Source organism: Syngnathus floridae, chromosome 2 (assembly GCF_059516105.1).
Source record: "Syngnathus floridae isolate MCC-2025c chromosome 2, RoL_Sflo_1.0, whole genome shotgun sequence".
Lineage (NCBI taxonomy): Eukaryota > Metazoa > Chordata > Actinopteri > Syngnathiformes > Syngnathidae > Syngnathus > Syngnathus floridae.
The window spans coordinates 23,194,818-23,210,190 of NC_142414.1; the positions used below are offsets into that span (position 1 = coordinate 23,194,818).

Genomic DNA, 15,373 nt, shown 5'->3' on the forward strand with positions numbered 1-15,373 from the left:
TTATTTAATTTCTGTTTGTTGCCAATTAGCTGGGCTGCATAAAAAAAAAAAAGAGAAAGTTCATCACACTGCTCCCTTAACTAACCCTGTTCACATTCTATACACATACGTACATGTCACATATAACTCTAAATTTAGTTCTAACAGCTCATTATGCTATTCAAACAGTCTGGCAACTGAAACCTAGTTGCCGGAATGCAAAAAGAGATACACTAACTTTTCAAGAAATTGTCTTCTCTTTGGGTTGCAACTGAGGAACACTAAAGACCTCAATTTGGGTTTTGACTGTGTCATCTTTAGCCAAGCAAACTACTAGTTGAGCACAAACAGTTATCTTTGCAGGAGCAGTGCACCCATTTTTTTCCCTACATTAATTTAGGACAATAATGTGTTATTTGCCCTATCCAATCCCAAAAATATACAGCAAAGACCCCTTCAACATGTCTGGACACTTTTGTGCAGTAACTATAAGATATTGTCTGAAAAGCTAAACACTGCCAGCAACAATTTTTGTATTGTTTTGAGTATAATTCCAGTGATGGTGCATACAAATGCACAAAAGAGCAAAGATAATAGAATCCAGGTTTGATATCTCACATGCCATTTTATCTACTGTGCAGCAGAGGATAAAACCTCTTTGTGCTTTTAATGTCAATTAAACAACCCAGGAAGTTTGCCAGTTTGCAGACCGTGTCAACAGAAAGCTTTATTTCAATATTTGTTGAAACCCCACCTCCAATGTAACAATGATACTTCAAGTGATTATGTGCATGAATAACAAATGGAGGTAAATTTAGAACAGGCCTACACACATTATGATGTGTGGGCATATGTATCAAAATGTGTGCCTTTGTGCTTATCACGTAAACTCGTGAATTCTCTGCAGAAACATCAGTTTCTGTGTTTTTTTTTCCCCCCTGACTATACTGCATAGCTTGTTGATCTTATTTGTATACATTCATGGAGAATATGACGAACGCAAATAGCATTGTAACTAACAGATCAGAAATATTACATAGTGTATTCTGTTGCATTATTAATCACTGGCTTTATCTTCAAGGCTCCTGACAGACTGGAAAGCTTGTGGCGAGGTTTCATCAGCTGTATATTGTTACCGCTGGGGACAATCTCAAGCAAGTAGCTGACATCATAGCAATTCAAAAAAGAAAGGTTTTCAGAGCTGAGCATGTGGGTGACTCAATGCTCGAAGGCTCATGAGAGAAAAAAAGCCACCCGCATATACTGAGCTGAATTAGATGGAACCGGACAATTGAAAGCAAATTACTGACCCTTGCACACCTACCAACCAGCCTCAGAAGGCATTTTTATCAGGAACCAAAGTTTTGAAGTGTCACCTTCATTGTTTATTGACACACGAACAATGTTGCATGATTTTTCAATGTAAAAAGGGTTTGCCCTGGTCGTTGTCACGACATTTGACAATATAAAAATAGCAAATGGAGGGAAGAAAGGAAAGCTGGTGGCTTAAGATCTTTTGGTAACGATCAAGGGGCTTTTTTTTTTTCAATCTTGTCATCAGGTTTTAATATGATGATCAAACATCCAGATATATTATATAGGCTGTGGGCAACAGTATTGCTATGGGTTGATCTTGCTTGTTACTCATAAATCCAATGTTTCTTTTGAATGGTCATGTCAATTAACTTGGCATTTTGATTGGCTCTAAACTCTTCTGCTGTTGCAATGCGACTCACCTTCTACCAAGTGCATTGCATGATGTGGATAGTTCGCTCCCCTGTGTGGCCGGCTTTACTCGACAACAACTAAAATTACTGAAGACATTCTATTTACCTTCATTTAATATAATTGGGAAATTTGGATAAATATGCTAATAAGTATATTTTTTAATTTTTATTCATTAGAAGTCTATTTATTAAGTAAAGTAACTATGAAACTGTAAATCTAGTTATGGCAGCATTGTATTGCACATAACTATGATGTGTCACCTTTTGAGGTCCTTCTCATTCTTAATGATGCAAAAGCAGTTAGAGCCTAGTACAGGGAAATAGTGAAGGAAAGCTGGAGCTCAATGAAATCTTTAAAGTATTTATTATGAACTAAAAGGCAAAAAAAAGGATGCCGGAGCAGGATCAAAAATGACAAAATTAATGGGTAGCATGGATGACAAAAGCACGGGGAGACAAAGCCATAACAAGCAGAGTGAGAAGATAGGAAAACTAAACAAACTGAAATGGCGGTGGTATAAAAAACATAACACAGATAATGATGTTACACCCCCAACTTCCTTCAAGGATGTTGTCCAGACTTCTAAAAACAGCCATGGTGGGAGGTATTTGGTGGTAGGTACGAGGGAGAGAGTTGTACACACAGTAGTGTACAAGTCATTCTACTAGAGGTCATCCAAGACAGAACAAGGCCCATAGGGACCAGTAAGTTGGGCTTGTGGGATGCTAGACACAATAGGGAAGGTGACCAAGATACTGAACACATGGAGCTCCTCCAGGCTGTTTAGGCGTACCGCCGTGGTGTGAAGCCCCATAGAGTTGTGGGGACCAGGCATGAGGTCTTGCCTGACAACATGAGACATACAACACATGGTTCAAGGCTCGCTGCACACCGTGCGCTGCTAGAGAAATGTCCAATGGCATCCACAGGTTGTGCGCCGCCAGAAAAAGACAGATGGCAGCCACAGGACGTGCGTTACCGGAGGAGGTTCGGACTTTATGCAGTGATGCTTGATTTGGCTGGAAGATTTTTCCGTGCCATTTTTTTTTTAATCTTGGACATTTAGTGTAGTGCTGCATGCTGCTGCAGCGAGTGCCCCAATATCCAGCCACTGTTCCCAAGCCCGCGGAAATTCTAAATGGATAGGTTGTGCCGGGAAGTGCAACTGTAAATGAACTTTTTAAGGGACTCGCTGTGGCGGTGCCTGGTGGGACAAGCCGAAAGTGAAAATAGCAATAGCAACAGCCAAGTTTTTTTCTTTTTGAATACTCTCCCCCCTCCAGAATGACACTAACAATCACAAGTGTGTCATTTTCACATATTTTGAGCACTCAAAAAATATTTGTTGTGCTCAACTTTCCCATGTGAATATTTCCTAAATTAAATAGTGAGGATTAACAAAATGTTCAGGGTCTATAAAAATCTGGTTATCTCTTATTTGTCATGCACCCTGCTGAGTATGAGGTTTAGAAATGGGATCATGGTGTGATGTCTCTCCTTGTAGTTGGCTTACAGCATTAAATCGCACTGGGATGTATTACTGTATTTTAGCTACCTTCTGTGTTTGCTTCTTAGTGTGTGTTTGGGGGATATTCAGACAGATGGTAAGTAAGTGAGCTTCATTGTTGCCTGTCGAGAGTGTTGTGTGTCGATGTCACTGTAAAAGATGTGATTGCTCTCGCGTGAAGAGATCCCTAAGAATTTATGGGGAAAATAAAGCCATATCTTAGTAACGGCACATTCTTTCACACCTCCCTCTTCCTTATGGCGGTGATCTTATTGTATTAATAATTTTGCTGTTTAATCCTCAATCGGGTTCAGTGTGCACAGCTTGAAAGGATAATAGCCTTCCTCCAACTAAGAAATCCTTTCTCACCTTATCTTTGACAGGGAGCCCATACTTTTGCCTCAAAGCTGTAATAACTTATCTTTAATGCTGCCTGTTTGCACATTACACTGTATGGGTGTGCTTTAGTGGAGCCATACAAATATGGAAGCTATTGAAATGCAAATCCTTCAGTTCTGTATGCCATGTTTGAAACATCTTTTTAAACATTGGTCTTTTTCTTTATACAAATCAAACCTTGCAAAAAAGAAAAAAAACACTAATAATAAAAGGACACAAAAATAGACAGTCAGTGTGGTCTATAGTCGTGCGAACCTATTTGGCAGAGGACATAACAGTTCTCTATTAACGTACAGTCTATACAATATATGCAGCTGAAACAAAGCACTTCACATATAGCAATGGGATGACCGCAAAGACAGTGAATACAATACATTGAAAAAAAAATATACAGTTGCAGTACAGTAACAGTTGAAAGTGAGTCGAAATCAACCAACCAGCCAAGTGTCTATATGAATATAAACCCAACACTGCGTAATATTATGTTTGTGGAATACAAATTAAACAGCAAAATTCACTCGTTTTTCCAAGAATGATGCTGAAGACTCTAACCAGTTAATTTCAGTCATTATGTAAGGACATGGTTTCAATTTCAAATAGACACCATTTGGTGTGGAATCCATGTGAAATTCCATTTTAACAACGTGAAAGTGTCACACAAGCTTTTTTTTTTTTTTAATTACTGAGGGGTGTTGATGCAACTGTTTTAAACACTGTTTGTAAAATCTTAACACTGGCGGATTTGCAGTATAAGCAGTATTACGATGTTAGTTAAAAAGTTGAGGCTGGTCTTATCACCCATGATGAACTAATAACCCTATTATAAGGGGAACCACAATGACACCAGGACAATGCTTGCATTACCAGACAGCTGCTAAATGGCATGCTATAGGTCAGTGAAGGAGGCTATGTAGCAAAAGGTCACCGCTTTGATGCCTCGGATGAAAAAGAAACAGTGGATGTGAGTCAGCAATCACAATTTGAGGTACCCAACAGTAAGTCAGAAGCAAAGTACAAAGTAGCAAAGTTTTGTGGTTAATATAGTATGATTTATTATGGGTGCAGATGAGGAAACATTATCTGGTGTGAAAGAACATTCCACTGTGATTATGGTCTTTAGTGGCAGCTACAGCCTTTCTTTCATTTCCCATTACCGAGCAGATTCATTTTAGCAGTGTCTGAAATATAATCAAGGTGATTTGCATTTAAATGTTTTCTCCTCTGGCGTTCAGCGCAGCCTGCAGGGTTGTCATCATGTTACAAATACAGTGAAGAAGGAAACTTCAATGTTTACCAGAAAAACAAATATGTTTTTCCATGGTCAAGTTACTTTAGTATTGAATTGGCAAGTGATAGTAGGGTAAATTTGAACATTTTAAATTTGATTACCGGTGTGACAGATTTGTCTATTAGCATTTTAGAATGAAACATCTTAAACAAATAATAATTAAAGTTGGATTAATTCAGTTATCTGAGCCACCTCCCTTCGATAATAAACAATTAATAGATTGCTAATAGAAATAGCTGAGCCACAGCTGGCAGGGGTCCTTCAATCCTCAGTTATTGGTGGCAATAACTTTCATTTGACAACAAGTGGCCTTGCATTGTTTGTCTAGAAACTTATAATCATTTAGTTTATTAACCCACAAACACTTCTGTAAACGACTGAAGATACAGTATGTTGAGATTCTTTCACTTCAAAGCCTGATGAGATTGATACGTAACGACAGGCTTTTTACACGGCTTGGACATGCTGTTGCATAAAGCTATAAATAGACCTGAGGGGACTGATGGGGGTGAAGATGATGATGAAGGATGATTTATTTATTTATTTTTTGCCTGTGTGTATGCTTTTCTATGTCTATACTAAGTCACCAGGGTGATGGTGGTTGACAGCTTTCCTTTGAAAGGATAGTAAGCGAAGACATAAATGTCCAAATAGAACAAATGAAATGACTGTGGTGTTCCACAAGTTCAGCAATCTCAATGAACTTTAATAATTCTCTTCATCAAAAATGCGCAAGTCTGTCAGTGTAAAATGCACGCACGCACACGCACACACACACACACAGCAAGCTTTAAGCGATCACGACGATAGAAATGCACTCAAGTAACATGTAAAACATGCGACTTACTGTGCTGAAGGTAAAATGTGATCATGACCTTGGGTTATTGGCGCTTTGCTTTGAGTCTCAAAGGAGAAGCACAGAAATGAATGAATCATCTATTTTAGCATATCACAATTGTAAGAAAATACAGCAAGCGATTGACTTGACTGGAACTTGTCATGTAGAGGAAAGTGTTTTATTTAACAGGTCGACCACTGCAGGCACATGAAGCCTTTTATTGAACAAGAAGTGATATTTAAGAAGTATTAAAATTTGCAAGCACTCCATAGTAGTCTAGGAGTTATCCTAGCACCAGGCCTGCTATAAAAATAGATTCCCAATGATGGAACATTGTGATTTCCTAAGAATGTTTATTAAGTGATCTTTTCAAAATGTAAACACTTGCAGAGATTTCTAGAAAAAAATCATATTGACATTTGTCTGTTTCCTACACTGTTAAACCATTGTAAGAAAATGCATTTCATTTTATTGGAAGAAATCAACATTTATGATTGATGTGATTTTTACAGTGGTAAATTCTTCCCTGCTAGCTAGGTGCTTAATATTATACTGCATGTAAGAAAAATAGGTAATTATGCAAATTAATAAAAGTCAATATAACATGTGTGTCATGGGAGTAATGAATCTTGCCCAACCCTTGACAGATTGACAATTCATTCATAATTAGCATCCACATACACACGCCCACACATGCACATGTGCACAATAATATTGTGACATTATAAATCGAGCTTTATAATCCCAAATAAATGAAATTAATGAACTGAGTGCCAAAATGTTGGAAAGAATCTTTATTTTGTTTTCCAATCCATGGTAGCTTTCCCGGGGTTCCTTGAAGGTAGTCCAGGCTGTTGCTATGTGCTAAAAAGGGTTCTTTCATGCCTGTCAGCATTCATCCTCGCTGTTGTTCTTTTCACTGGAGCAAGCACTATGATTATACGTCAAATTTATTTTTGCTGATTACACATTTTGTCTATAATAATTACAGTACAATTCAGTAAGACAAGAGACTGCAAAGGTACTAAATACTGTGATCAGTGTGATAGCCCCTCTACTGCTGTCAGACCTTCAGATGTCTAAATCTGTTTACTCTCTGTGGATTGGCATATTTTCACCCTCCCTTGGATGTCATGTTTTGTGAGTGTGTTTTGTTAGCTTTGACCTCCCAGATGAGCAAATCGGTCTCCTCTGTGCTGAAATGGGGCTACTCACACTTTCTGCTAGCTCTAGACTCTCTCTGGAAGTCAGGTGCGCCCTATTTAAAGGGATGGGAAGAAGCCGCTTGATTGATTGGACACAGTTGGAGTCGGCTGTGTTGACGCCCACATAGCGCAGACAGCCTCTGTCTAGCTGTGCCCAACTGCGTCGGTCTACAAAAACGGCCCCACCCCTTCCACATTTGAAAAATGGGAAAATAGGCCCCCAAGTATTAAAAATTGACATTCTTTATCTCCAAATGTGCCACTCCCTGGGCAAGGAACCATATTTATATATAACAAGTAACTTACTTCAGTATACCAGTATTCACCAAAACCATGTCTTTTCTCTCTGTCAGTCAAAGCTGTAAGTGGTGACAACGATGGCTTGACAGTGACATTGACAATGATGATGCAGGGGTGTCAAACTCATTTTTGTCGCAGGCCACATCGTAGTCGTAGTTTCCTTCAGAGTGCCATTATGACTGCAAACCCAAATAAATGTATGAACGTCTCATATTATATACACCATAGGCTACACAACAAACTGATGAATAACTAGTATTGAAATCAGAGACTAGTAAGAACTGTTCAAATTTTTAAAAAATTGCTAGGAACATCTCTATTTTTCAAAAAGTGAAGACAATCTGCAATTATAGTATTGACACAAAGTCGATGCACAATTTGCCTTTGTAGGACAAATATAATTACACTGCGGGCCATACTTGGCCCGCCGGCCAGAGTTTGACACCTCGGTTCTTTTGTATTCCAAAAACTAACTTGTGCCTCGTTAGGAATTAGTCTGCAGAGTGAATATTTATTCAGCTGAGTATCTTTTTCTTCATTAGACTATAAAAGCCACATCATCTTTGGCTACCAGCCATCATTCACCCTGCGGTAGAGGAGGATGCAGTGCAATCACTCTTCAGTTATGGGAGCAGCATACTATGCGACAAAACCACATAGCCTGTGCACAGTGACAAATTAAACATGACTCAAATGTCTAAGTGAAAGAGAGACTTCATTGACTGAGAGCAGTTAATGTTTCCTTTAGATTGTTCAGAATTTTTATTCTGTGTTGAATATGCCTTGAGATGGATGGATTCATAAAAAGACTTCGAAATCAGCTCGGAGTGCTGAATTCACACCGGTGTCTAGTTTCCTTCTTAAACAGGATGCAGAAGAAATAATCCTTGGTTTTGAGAGAAAATAAAGGTTTGGGTAAAACCGTTTTAAGATAGAGCTTGGATATAATTTGATAATAATTTCCCACTGCACGTTAGCCAGGAATCAAAGAACTTTACAAGATGAGCTGATGTTAAAGCAAATAGAGAATGACTGTATGTTTGTGTAACCCTCAACTTTGGTTCTTTCTGAACTTGGGTTTTCAGTCATCTCCCTTGGCAAGCTCGTGCTTCTAAGCAAGAATCTGGGGGCTTGAATTACTTACACTTTATTGCAGTCGGCTCATGCATTTGAATGAGGATTAGCTCGGAGGCTCCCGCGTCATATTAAGAAGAAAACCATTCATGGGATTCAACTGTAATGTGTTTATGGTTCAGGGTTTGTGCTATGCTTATGACAGTGGGACAGAATAATGGCAACTTGCACTTGTCAAGCTAGCCTCAAGACAAATCCGCCAAATGGAACCATTAGCAGACTGGTGCAGCCTGCAGTTGATGCACCCCACTGTTCTTGAACATCCCTCACAGCCCTGCCGAGGTGCAGTAATTGCTGTGTCAAGGATCATCTGCTAAACGCACATCTTTCGACAAATGCAGCCAGACTCTCTGTCCTCACTGAGGAGCACACGAGCTGCCCAGCCACTCAGGTTAAAATACAGACTGCCCATCCTCCAGGAATACTCTCTCAATCTTTATAAGAAGTGCAAATTAGTGAATTGATCACAGGTTAATCAATAGCAGAAGGCTATTAATCTCACCCACATTGCAGCATTTGTCTAATGCATATAATTAGTTACAAAATTTTGGCCAAATAATTCAATTATTATTATAATATCACAACTTTATTGTTGGAAAGTGTCACATTTTTCTATTTTGATTAACACAATTTTTTCCATTATTATTATTATTAGTGTTTCAATTCTTAATCTCCAGAGGAAAGAGCTTTGAGATTTTCAACTTCGTGTTCGCAAAATATTACGGGTTCAAATTTCCCTTCAATTCATGAGAAAATCCAAAGCGATAGTCCTCTAACAATTTGGGGCTGATACTAATTAAGCTGCTGAGGTGGAGGTTTGATATCTAATGCAGCACCCAATTTTTTATTTTATTTTATTTTTTTTATGATGGAGAGGTTTCACTTAAAGCAACAGATTGACAGACCAGCACATGAACAAATATAAACATATTATTACCAATATAATTTACTATTATGCAGAAAGTAGCTGTAATAGTTAGTGTAGCTGTTGGGAGCTCTGCACTAGCTTTAATGAGACAGACCCATCTTGAGTTAATGGGACACAACAACACCAGAATTGTGTTTGCGGTGGTACTTATGTCAAGACTATGCTCCATAATTTATTTTTGTTTGTGATCATTGCAAAAATCAGGTTTCACAAAAATTTGACGTTGGAAATTGAACCAAGTATAGTATTCGGTGCTGACTGACAATTTTCATTTGCAAGCCAGTTACCACATACTTGTCTGTGACCACTACTGTATCCTGTTAGCGTGCTGACTGGTTTGTCATGCGTAGAGAGGGACAGGCGTATGTCGCTAGTTTTGAAAAGAAACCTTCTTTCAAGTGATCAATTAAAAAAATTGTTCAGTCTCTCGGTGGGGCCTGGCATACAGGCTTTTAAACAAAAGAAGACCTTTTTTTTCATGACCGCAGAGTGACTAAGCAACACTTTGGATCAAGTGCACCATTCAAATCCGTGCAACACTCCAAATGTACCTTGTACATTAACAGCAACAACAACTATTATATTCATCTGCATTCCAGTCGGGGATTCAACCTGCTGTCTGACTGCCTGTTGTCTGTTGCAAGTGCCGGTAAAAAAAAATTGTACCACGCATACTATACTACAAAGTGCTGCACATGTCATTCACACTTAGCTTCAACTTTAGTAGAGTAAAATAAATCCTTTCAAAAGTGAGCACATTATTCCACACATGCTCAGAGGTGACTCCAACACTAATTAATAATTGCCCAAAGGCATACAGGCTCCAGCTCACCCGTGACCCTGAATAGGATAAGCCGAAGAAAACACATGGACTGATAAAATATATGCAAGGAGGGGGATTAGTGTTATTATATGATTGCTTTTAGGCAAGAAGTGCTCTTGAATAGGTTTATTGCATACATGAACCTCTTTGGGATTTTGCCCAGGGTTTTTGGTAGCCATCGGGAAGTTTGGGAAAACTCTCGTATAGCCGGTCCATTTCATTCCTAGGTGGGCGTACATTGAGCCAAGGGCTGCAGCGAAGAGCACAAGGTTGTCTAGTGCACCTAACCAGGATAGTAGTGTGTTGCACCACCTAATTATGTATATAGAAGTCCCCATAATCTTAAATGCTAACAAACATCATATGAACTTTACAAGACAGAAAGTAAGCTTGCTCTGAGAAATGTCAGCAACATTGGCGCACGTCACATTTGAAGACATACTAAATTAGTCTGAGTGGGCTTCTGGCCTCTGAACACAAGCAGGGAGTGGAGCCGTTTCTGGATGCATTTTTGCACAAACTGCTGTCATGGTCTCTCATATCCATGTTTTCCTTGCATTTGTCTTTTTGTCTGCGTGATTTGACATTGAGCATACAGTGTGTAGACATCTCAGCTGTAGCTGACTACAGTATCTGCTGATTTGTGTGTCCTTCTGTTTCGATCTCATGTCTTTTTGAGTGTGTATCTTATTGAACTTAGTGAAAGCAACAGAGTGCTGCTGTTTAGAATGGCAAAACAAGAGGAAGGAGAGGATTGATTCAGAGCTTTAAATAAATATGCTTTCCTCCAGCTGAGTCCACCAAACAGAGATCATGAATTTAACCTGCCTTAAGCTGAAGGAACCCTGTCGAGTTCTTACAGAGTAGATATAGAAATTGAAAATACCCCTGTAAAAAATATCAATATACACATACCATATGTAAAAAAATACTGTGAAGTGTAACCTGCACAAATAAAAGCCCAATTGACTTGTGCTTGTAATAGAAGTCACTAATGTGGTTATGGCGTTTTTGTGAACATGCACAGTATTGTTTTCATGTCGAGCACACCTATACCTTTTTACATTCGGGCCAAAGTTCTAGCTTTGGTTTTGTTAAACCAAAATACATAGTGTACACACCGTCGACAACTTGCAAAACATTGCTTTAGTAACGATATGCATAACTTGTTTGTCAAGTAAAGAATAAATCCAGAAAGGTCCGGTAATAATCCAATGGCAAATTTTGGCCATTTTCGTGATTTTATTTATAGATGCTTGCCAGTCAGCAGTGATTGCTCCAGGCTCGAATACCTTTCTGAAAACATTACTCTCAGCTCCTCTTCTCATACATTTACATGTTATCTGACTTTCCTATTAGCTACGGCTGAATAGCTGATCTTTTGCTGGCAGAAACTGTGTCAGAAAACTCATAGCATGGCGTCGTCCTTCCTTCTTGACTGCAACTCTCCAGCGACATCCTCTTATCTGTTAACAGCATTTCCTCTCCAAATACTATCCTGGGTAGCGAGGCATGGTAAATTTTCAAGAGCAGTCAGGAAATGTAAACAGGAAATTATCAGCCGTTTGCATGAGCAGAACTCGAATGGAAGAAAATCAGCTGTGGTAAAATATGTCTTGCTGTTGTTGTTGATGCTAAGGCAGTCATACCCCAGGGATTTTGTCTTGTGTTCAAAACTGGTGAGCATTTCATGGGAAGTCAGTATCCCCAGGCTCAAAATGAGCTCCACATATAAACAAACACAATTCTGTGAGAGCAGATATCAGTGATCTAATCTTTGAAATATGTTTGTTTGGTAAACGATCCCTCTGGACTTATCTCTTTTTCCTCTCTGTCACTTCTATCAGGTGTCTGGCTCAAACCCAGTCGAACGTCAAAGATGCGAGAGAAAAGGGCGGACTTTGTAGCAGGTTGTCTAGGTGGACGGATCATTGCTGCTGGTGGTCTAGGTCAGTACTTTTTGACCCTTGTTCTTATTCACGTGTGGTATTGGATAGTGTACAGCCATTACAGACTCATATTCCATGATTGGCTTTTTCTTGAAGGACACAAAAAAATTAAGTGACTTCAGAAAGCATTTTAACTGTCATGTCACATTACCATACTGCACACCCCCAGAAAATAAAGTCCATTGTTGTATCTTAAAGCCCCTGTCCGAGTGAGGGGAGAACAATTGTGAGTGTTTTCGAAGGCAGCAAATGTTGCTCTCTTAGCAGGGTTTGTTCTGGTTTGTTTAAGGTTGCAAATATTTGCCAAATGATCAAAGTAAATAATATTAATCACCAGTCAGTAAAATAAAACAAACAGGTAACTAACTGATCCAATCTATGAAATCCTTTGAAACAACTTGTTCATTTAGTGTATAGTTGAGTCCCACTATTTGCAAGGGATTAAGCCACAAATAGCCAAAGTTCACATATAATTGACACCCATTGGTTTGATTTGATTTGATATGTCTTTATTTCGAACATATTTAAAACAAAACAGGAGGAAAAAGTAAATAAACAAATATAACACAATAAATAACACTTTAAAGTGACATATTTAAGTCACAAAAAAAAAACAAGAAACCATTGAAATATGTTGGGGAAAAAATTAAAAATGAAAGTCTAAAACCTCTCCCCAAATCACTGATAAATATTTAATACACAGAAAGCGTGATGTGTGTGGGGATGATCTGACACATGCACACAAATATTTAAAAATATTGGAATATTAAATAAATATGAATTTATGTAAAACACGACTGCACATTTTGAGAAATCTTGGATTAATTATGGTACCAAAGAACATTCTTGCAATGAACAAAATTGTGTTCGCTGTAATGTCGGATTTTGTGGCTCTGATCAATGGCATCATTGACAGATCTGCAGCGAATGACCGCGTTTTCCTGAAGTGCAAAATATCTGCCGACGCAATCCAGCAGACCACATCTGTGTCAAGTCCCATTACTGTGGTGTCTTGAGGCAAAAAAAAAGTCTTCACAACACACATGACCAGGAGAATTACAAGACATCAATATCATAGCTTGGACTTGATAAATTGAGTGGTCCATACAGTAAAGCTATTATGTGCTGTTTATAATGACAAGTGGCATTACCTGAATGGGGCAAAAATGCCCCAAAGAATTTTGTAATTTCATTCGGTCTATCTCTGATTATGCATGTTGCAAAGGATTGTTGCGGACTTTATATTACCACAAAATCGTACATTAGACAGTCAATGATATTTTACTATGACGATAATAATGAACCATGTGACAATACCTTCCCTCAGGCAGTATCTTCCTCGCTGTACACTTCATGACAAATACACAGGAAATATTTTATGAAATTTACACTCTCATTTCTCGACTTCCCCCGCCGACCCATTCTAAATTGACATGTATTTTCCATCAATTTTCATTTTCTCCTTGACCGACCAAAATTTGTTCAAGTAAATACAGCGTGAGCAATCGTTCAATTAATCAGGGGCGAGCTTTTTTCCTCTCAATGACATGCTTATTAAGCAGACATTGACGTGTTGTTGTGCAGTCCAAAGTAACATTACTCATGTGAACTGTTACTAGATTGAATTGAAATGCCATTTTCTCTTTGTAGCGCAAATACACATGAACACACACCTCGCATTTCTCTTTTCAAGATGATGTGATCGTTTGCTTAGAAATTATTAATAATTAGAAATACAAGTGCCCCTAAATCAGGGCTCTAGACTAACTTTTTTTTTTTTTACTAGAAGCACAGTAGCCCCTAACTTAAATGAATAAGACTGAAAAAAAAGGGTCTTGAAAATTAAATATTTACATTTTGCGCCATTTTCTTTGTATTACTGATAAATACTTTCAATTTACATTTTACTGTGCAAATTTCAACAACCTAAACCCTAAGAATATCTCATACGCCTCAGATAGTTAAAAGTAAAGTTAACATTTAAACGAGCAGAGCAAGTATTATCTGCAAATTCTGCACACAGCGCATGTTTGTGCCAACAGAATTTGGCCTTAAACTGAATTTGTTCGCCTGACCAAGATGCATGCAGCGTCTGCTCAGTTCCTACTCATTGTCAACTCAAAGTCAACGATTGTCTGTCCACATATGTGCTCTACAACTTTACTGGAAACCAGTCTGGCATTTGTCTCCTTTGACACGCGAGATTAATTGCAGAAAAGGTAGGCACCAATTATCCTCGTGACTGTTGTTCCTCGTCGGAGTTATGCAGGGTCCGACATTTAAGCCTTTTTGTGTGATATTCATGATAAATTACTTTTGACATTTTATTGGTTATTTCATAGTATCGTGATTGTGTACAACTGGCATTTATGGCAATGACTGTACGAATCTCACTGAAATCAAGGCATTGCATTTGCAAACATTAATATTAATGCTTCGAAAAAACCAAGTCAGTTACAAACGTATTAGAATATTTATAAAAAAACTAACATTTCCAGCATGCAGAGTTTCCAACGATCACTTGCAATTTCTTCTCTGTAGCGGACCAAGTCCTTAAAGAACAAGATACCAAAACACTCCAGCTCCAGTCCGGAGCTTTAGATGTGTGCTTCAGATGAAAAATCTGACTAGAGTAATAGATAATAAAAGAACATGATTTGAGACAAGAGACCTTGGAGAGGAAAGAACCAAAATGTGAGTAGGGGCTGACGCAGATCAGAGGAGAGTCAGATGAAATTACTGCATTGACAGAAGAACAGACTTGTGTGGTTTAAAAAAAAGCCTGATAAAAAGGTCTGAAAAGAAAAGAATAAGATGAAAAAAATCAAAAAGATTTAAAAATGAACTTGAGAAATAACAACAAAGGAAGAGCCATATGAGGGATGGCATTAATGGAAGAAAAAAAGGAGCAGCTGGAGAATCGACATGACATCTGTGGGCCGAAAAATCAAAGCAATGACGGGAAGCCTTTGAGCAACAGGAACAGCAAGTGCCGTGTGTGTGTGTGTTTTCAAGAAGAGAATGGGGGAAAAAAAGTAGTCCAAGCTCAAGCCTTCCCATCACAGCAAACCTCACCCTGTGTTGCGGGTCTCCATGGAAACGGAAACGACATGATTCCACGTGATGTAGAATGACAAGTCTGCACCTGAGCTTAGAGGGGGGCAAGAAGGGAAGAAAGCAAGACGTGATTGGAAAAAGCCGAAAATGTCAGCAGACTTTGAAAATGTGGTCATGTGTCATCTTTACATGTTTTTGTGCTTTAATTGAAGTGAGTACATCATGGATTAGGCTTGCA

At 38.5% G+C, this 15,373-nt stretch overlaps 1 protein-coding gene across 5 annotated transcripts in view; it reads left to right on the top strand.

Moving 5' to 3' along the window:
- The window catches only part of klhdc8b (kelch domain containing 8B), a 67,181-nt gene that overhangs the window by 42,034 nt on the left and 9,774 nt on the right, over positions 1–15,373 (top strand). For 4 of the 5 annotated variants that reach the window (XM_088399591.1, XM_088399600.1, XM_088399616.1 and 1 more), the window contains one exon: positions 11,977–12,078. The exons of the other annotated variant lie outside the window; for it this stretch is intronic. In XM_088399591.1, coding sequence (XP_088255717.1) covers positions 11,977–12,078 — 102 coding nt within the window. The remainder of the gene's footprint in view (positions 1–11,976; positions 12,079–15,373) is intronic. 5 annotated transcript variants of the gene reach the window in all.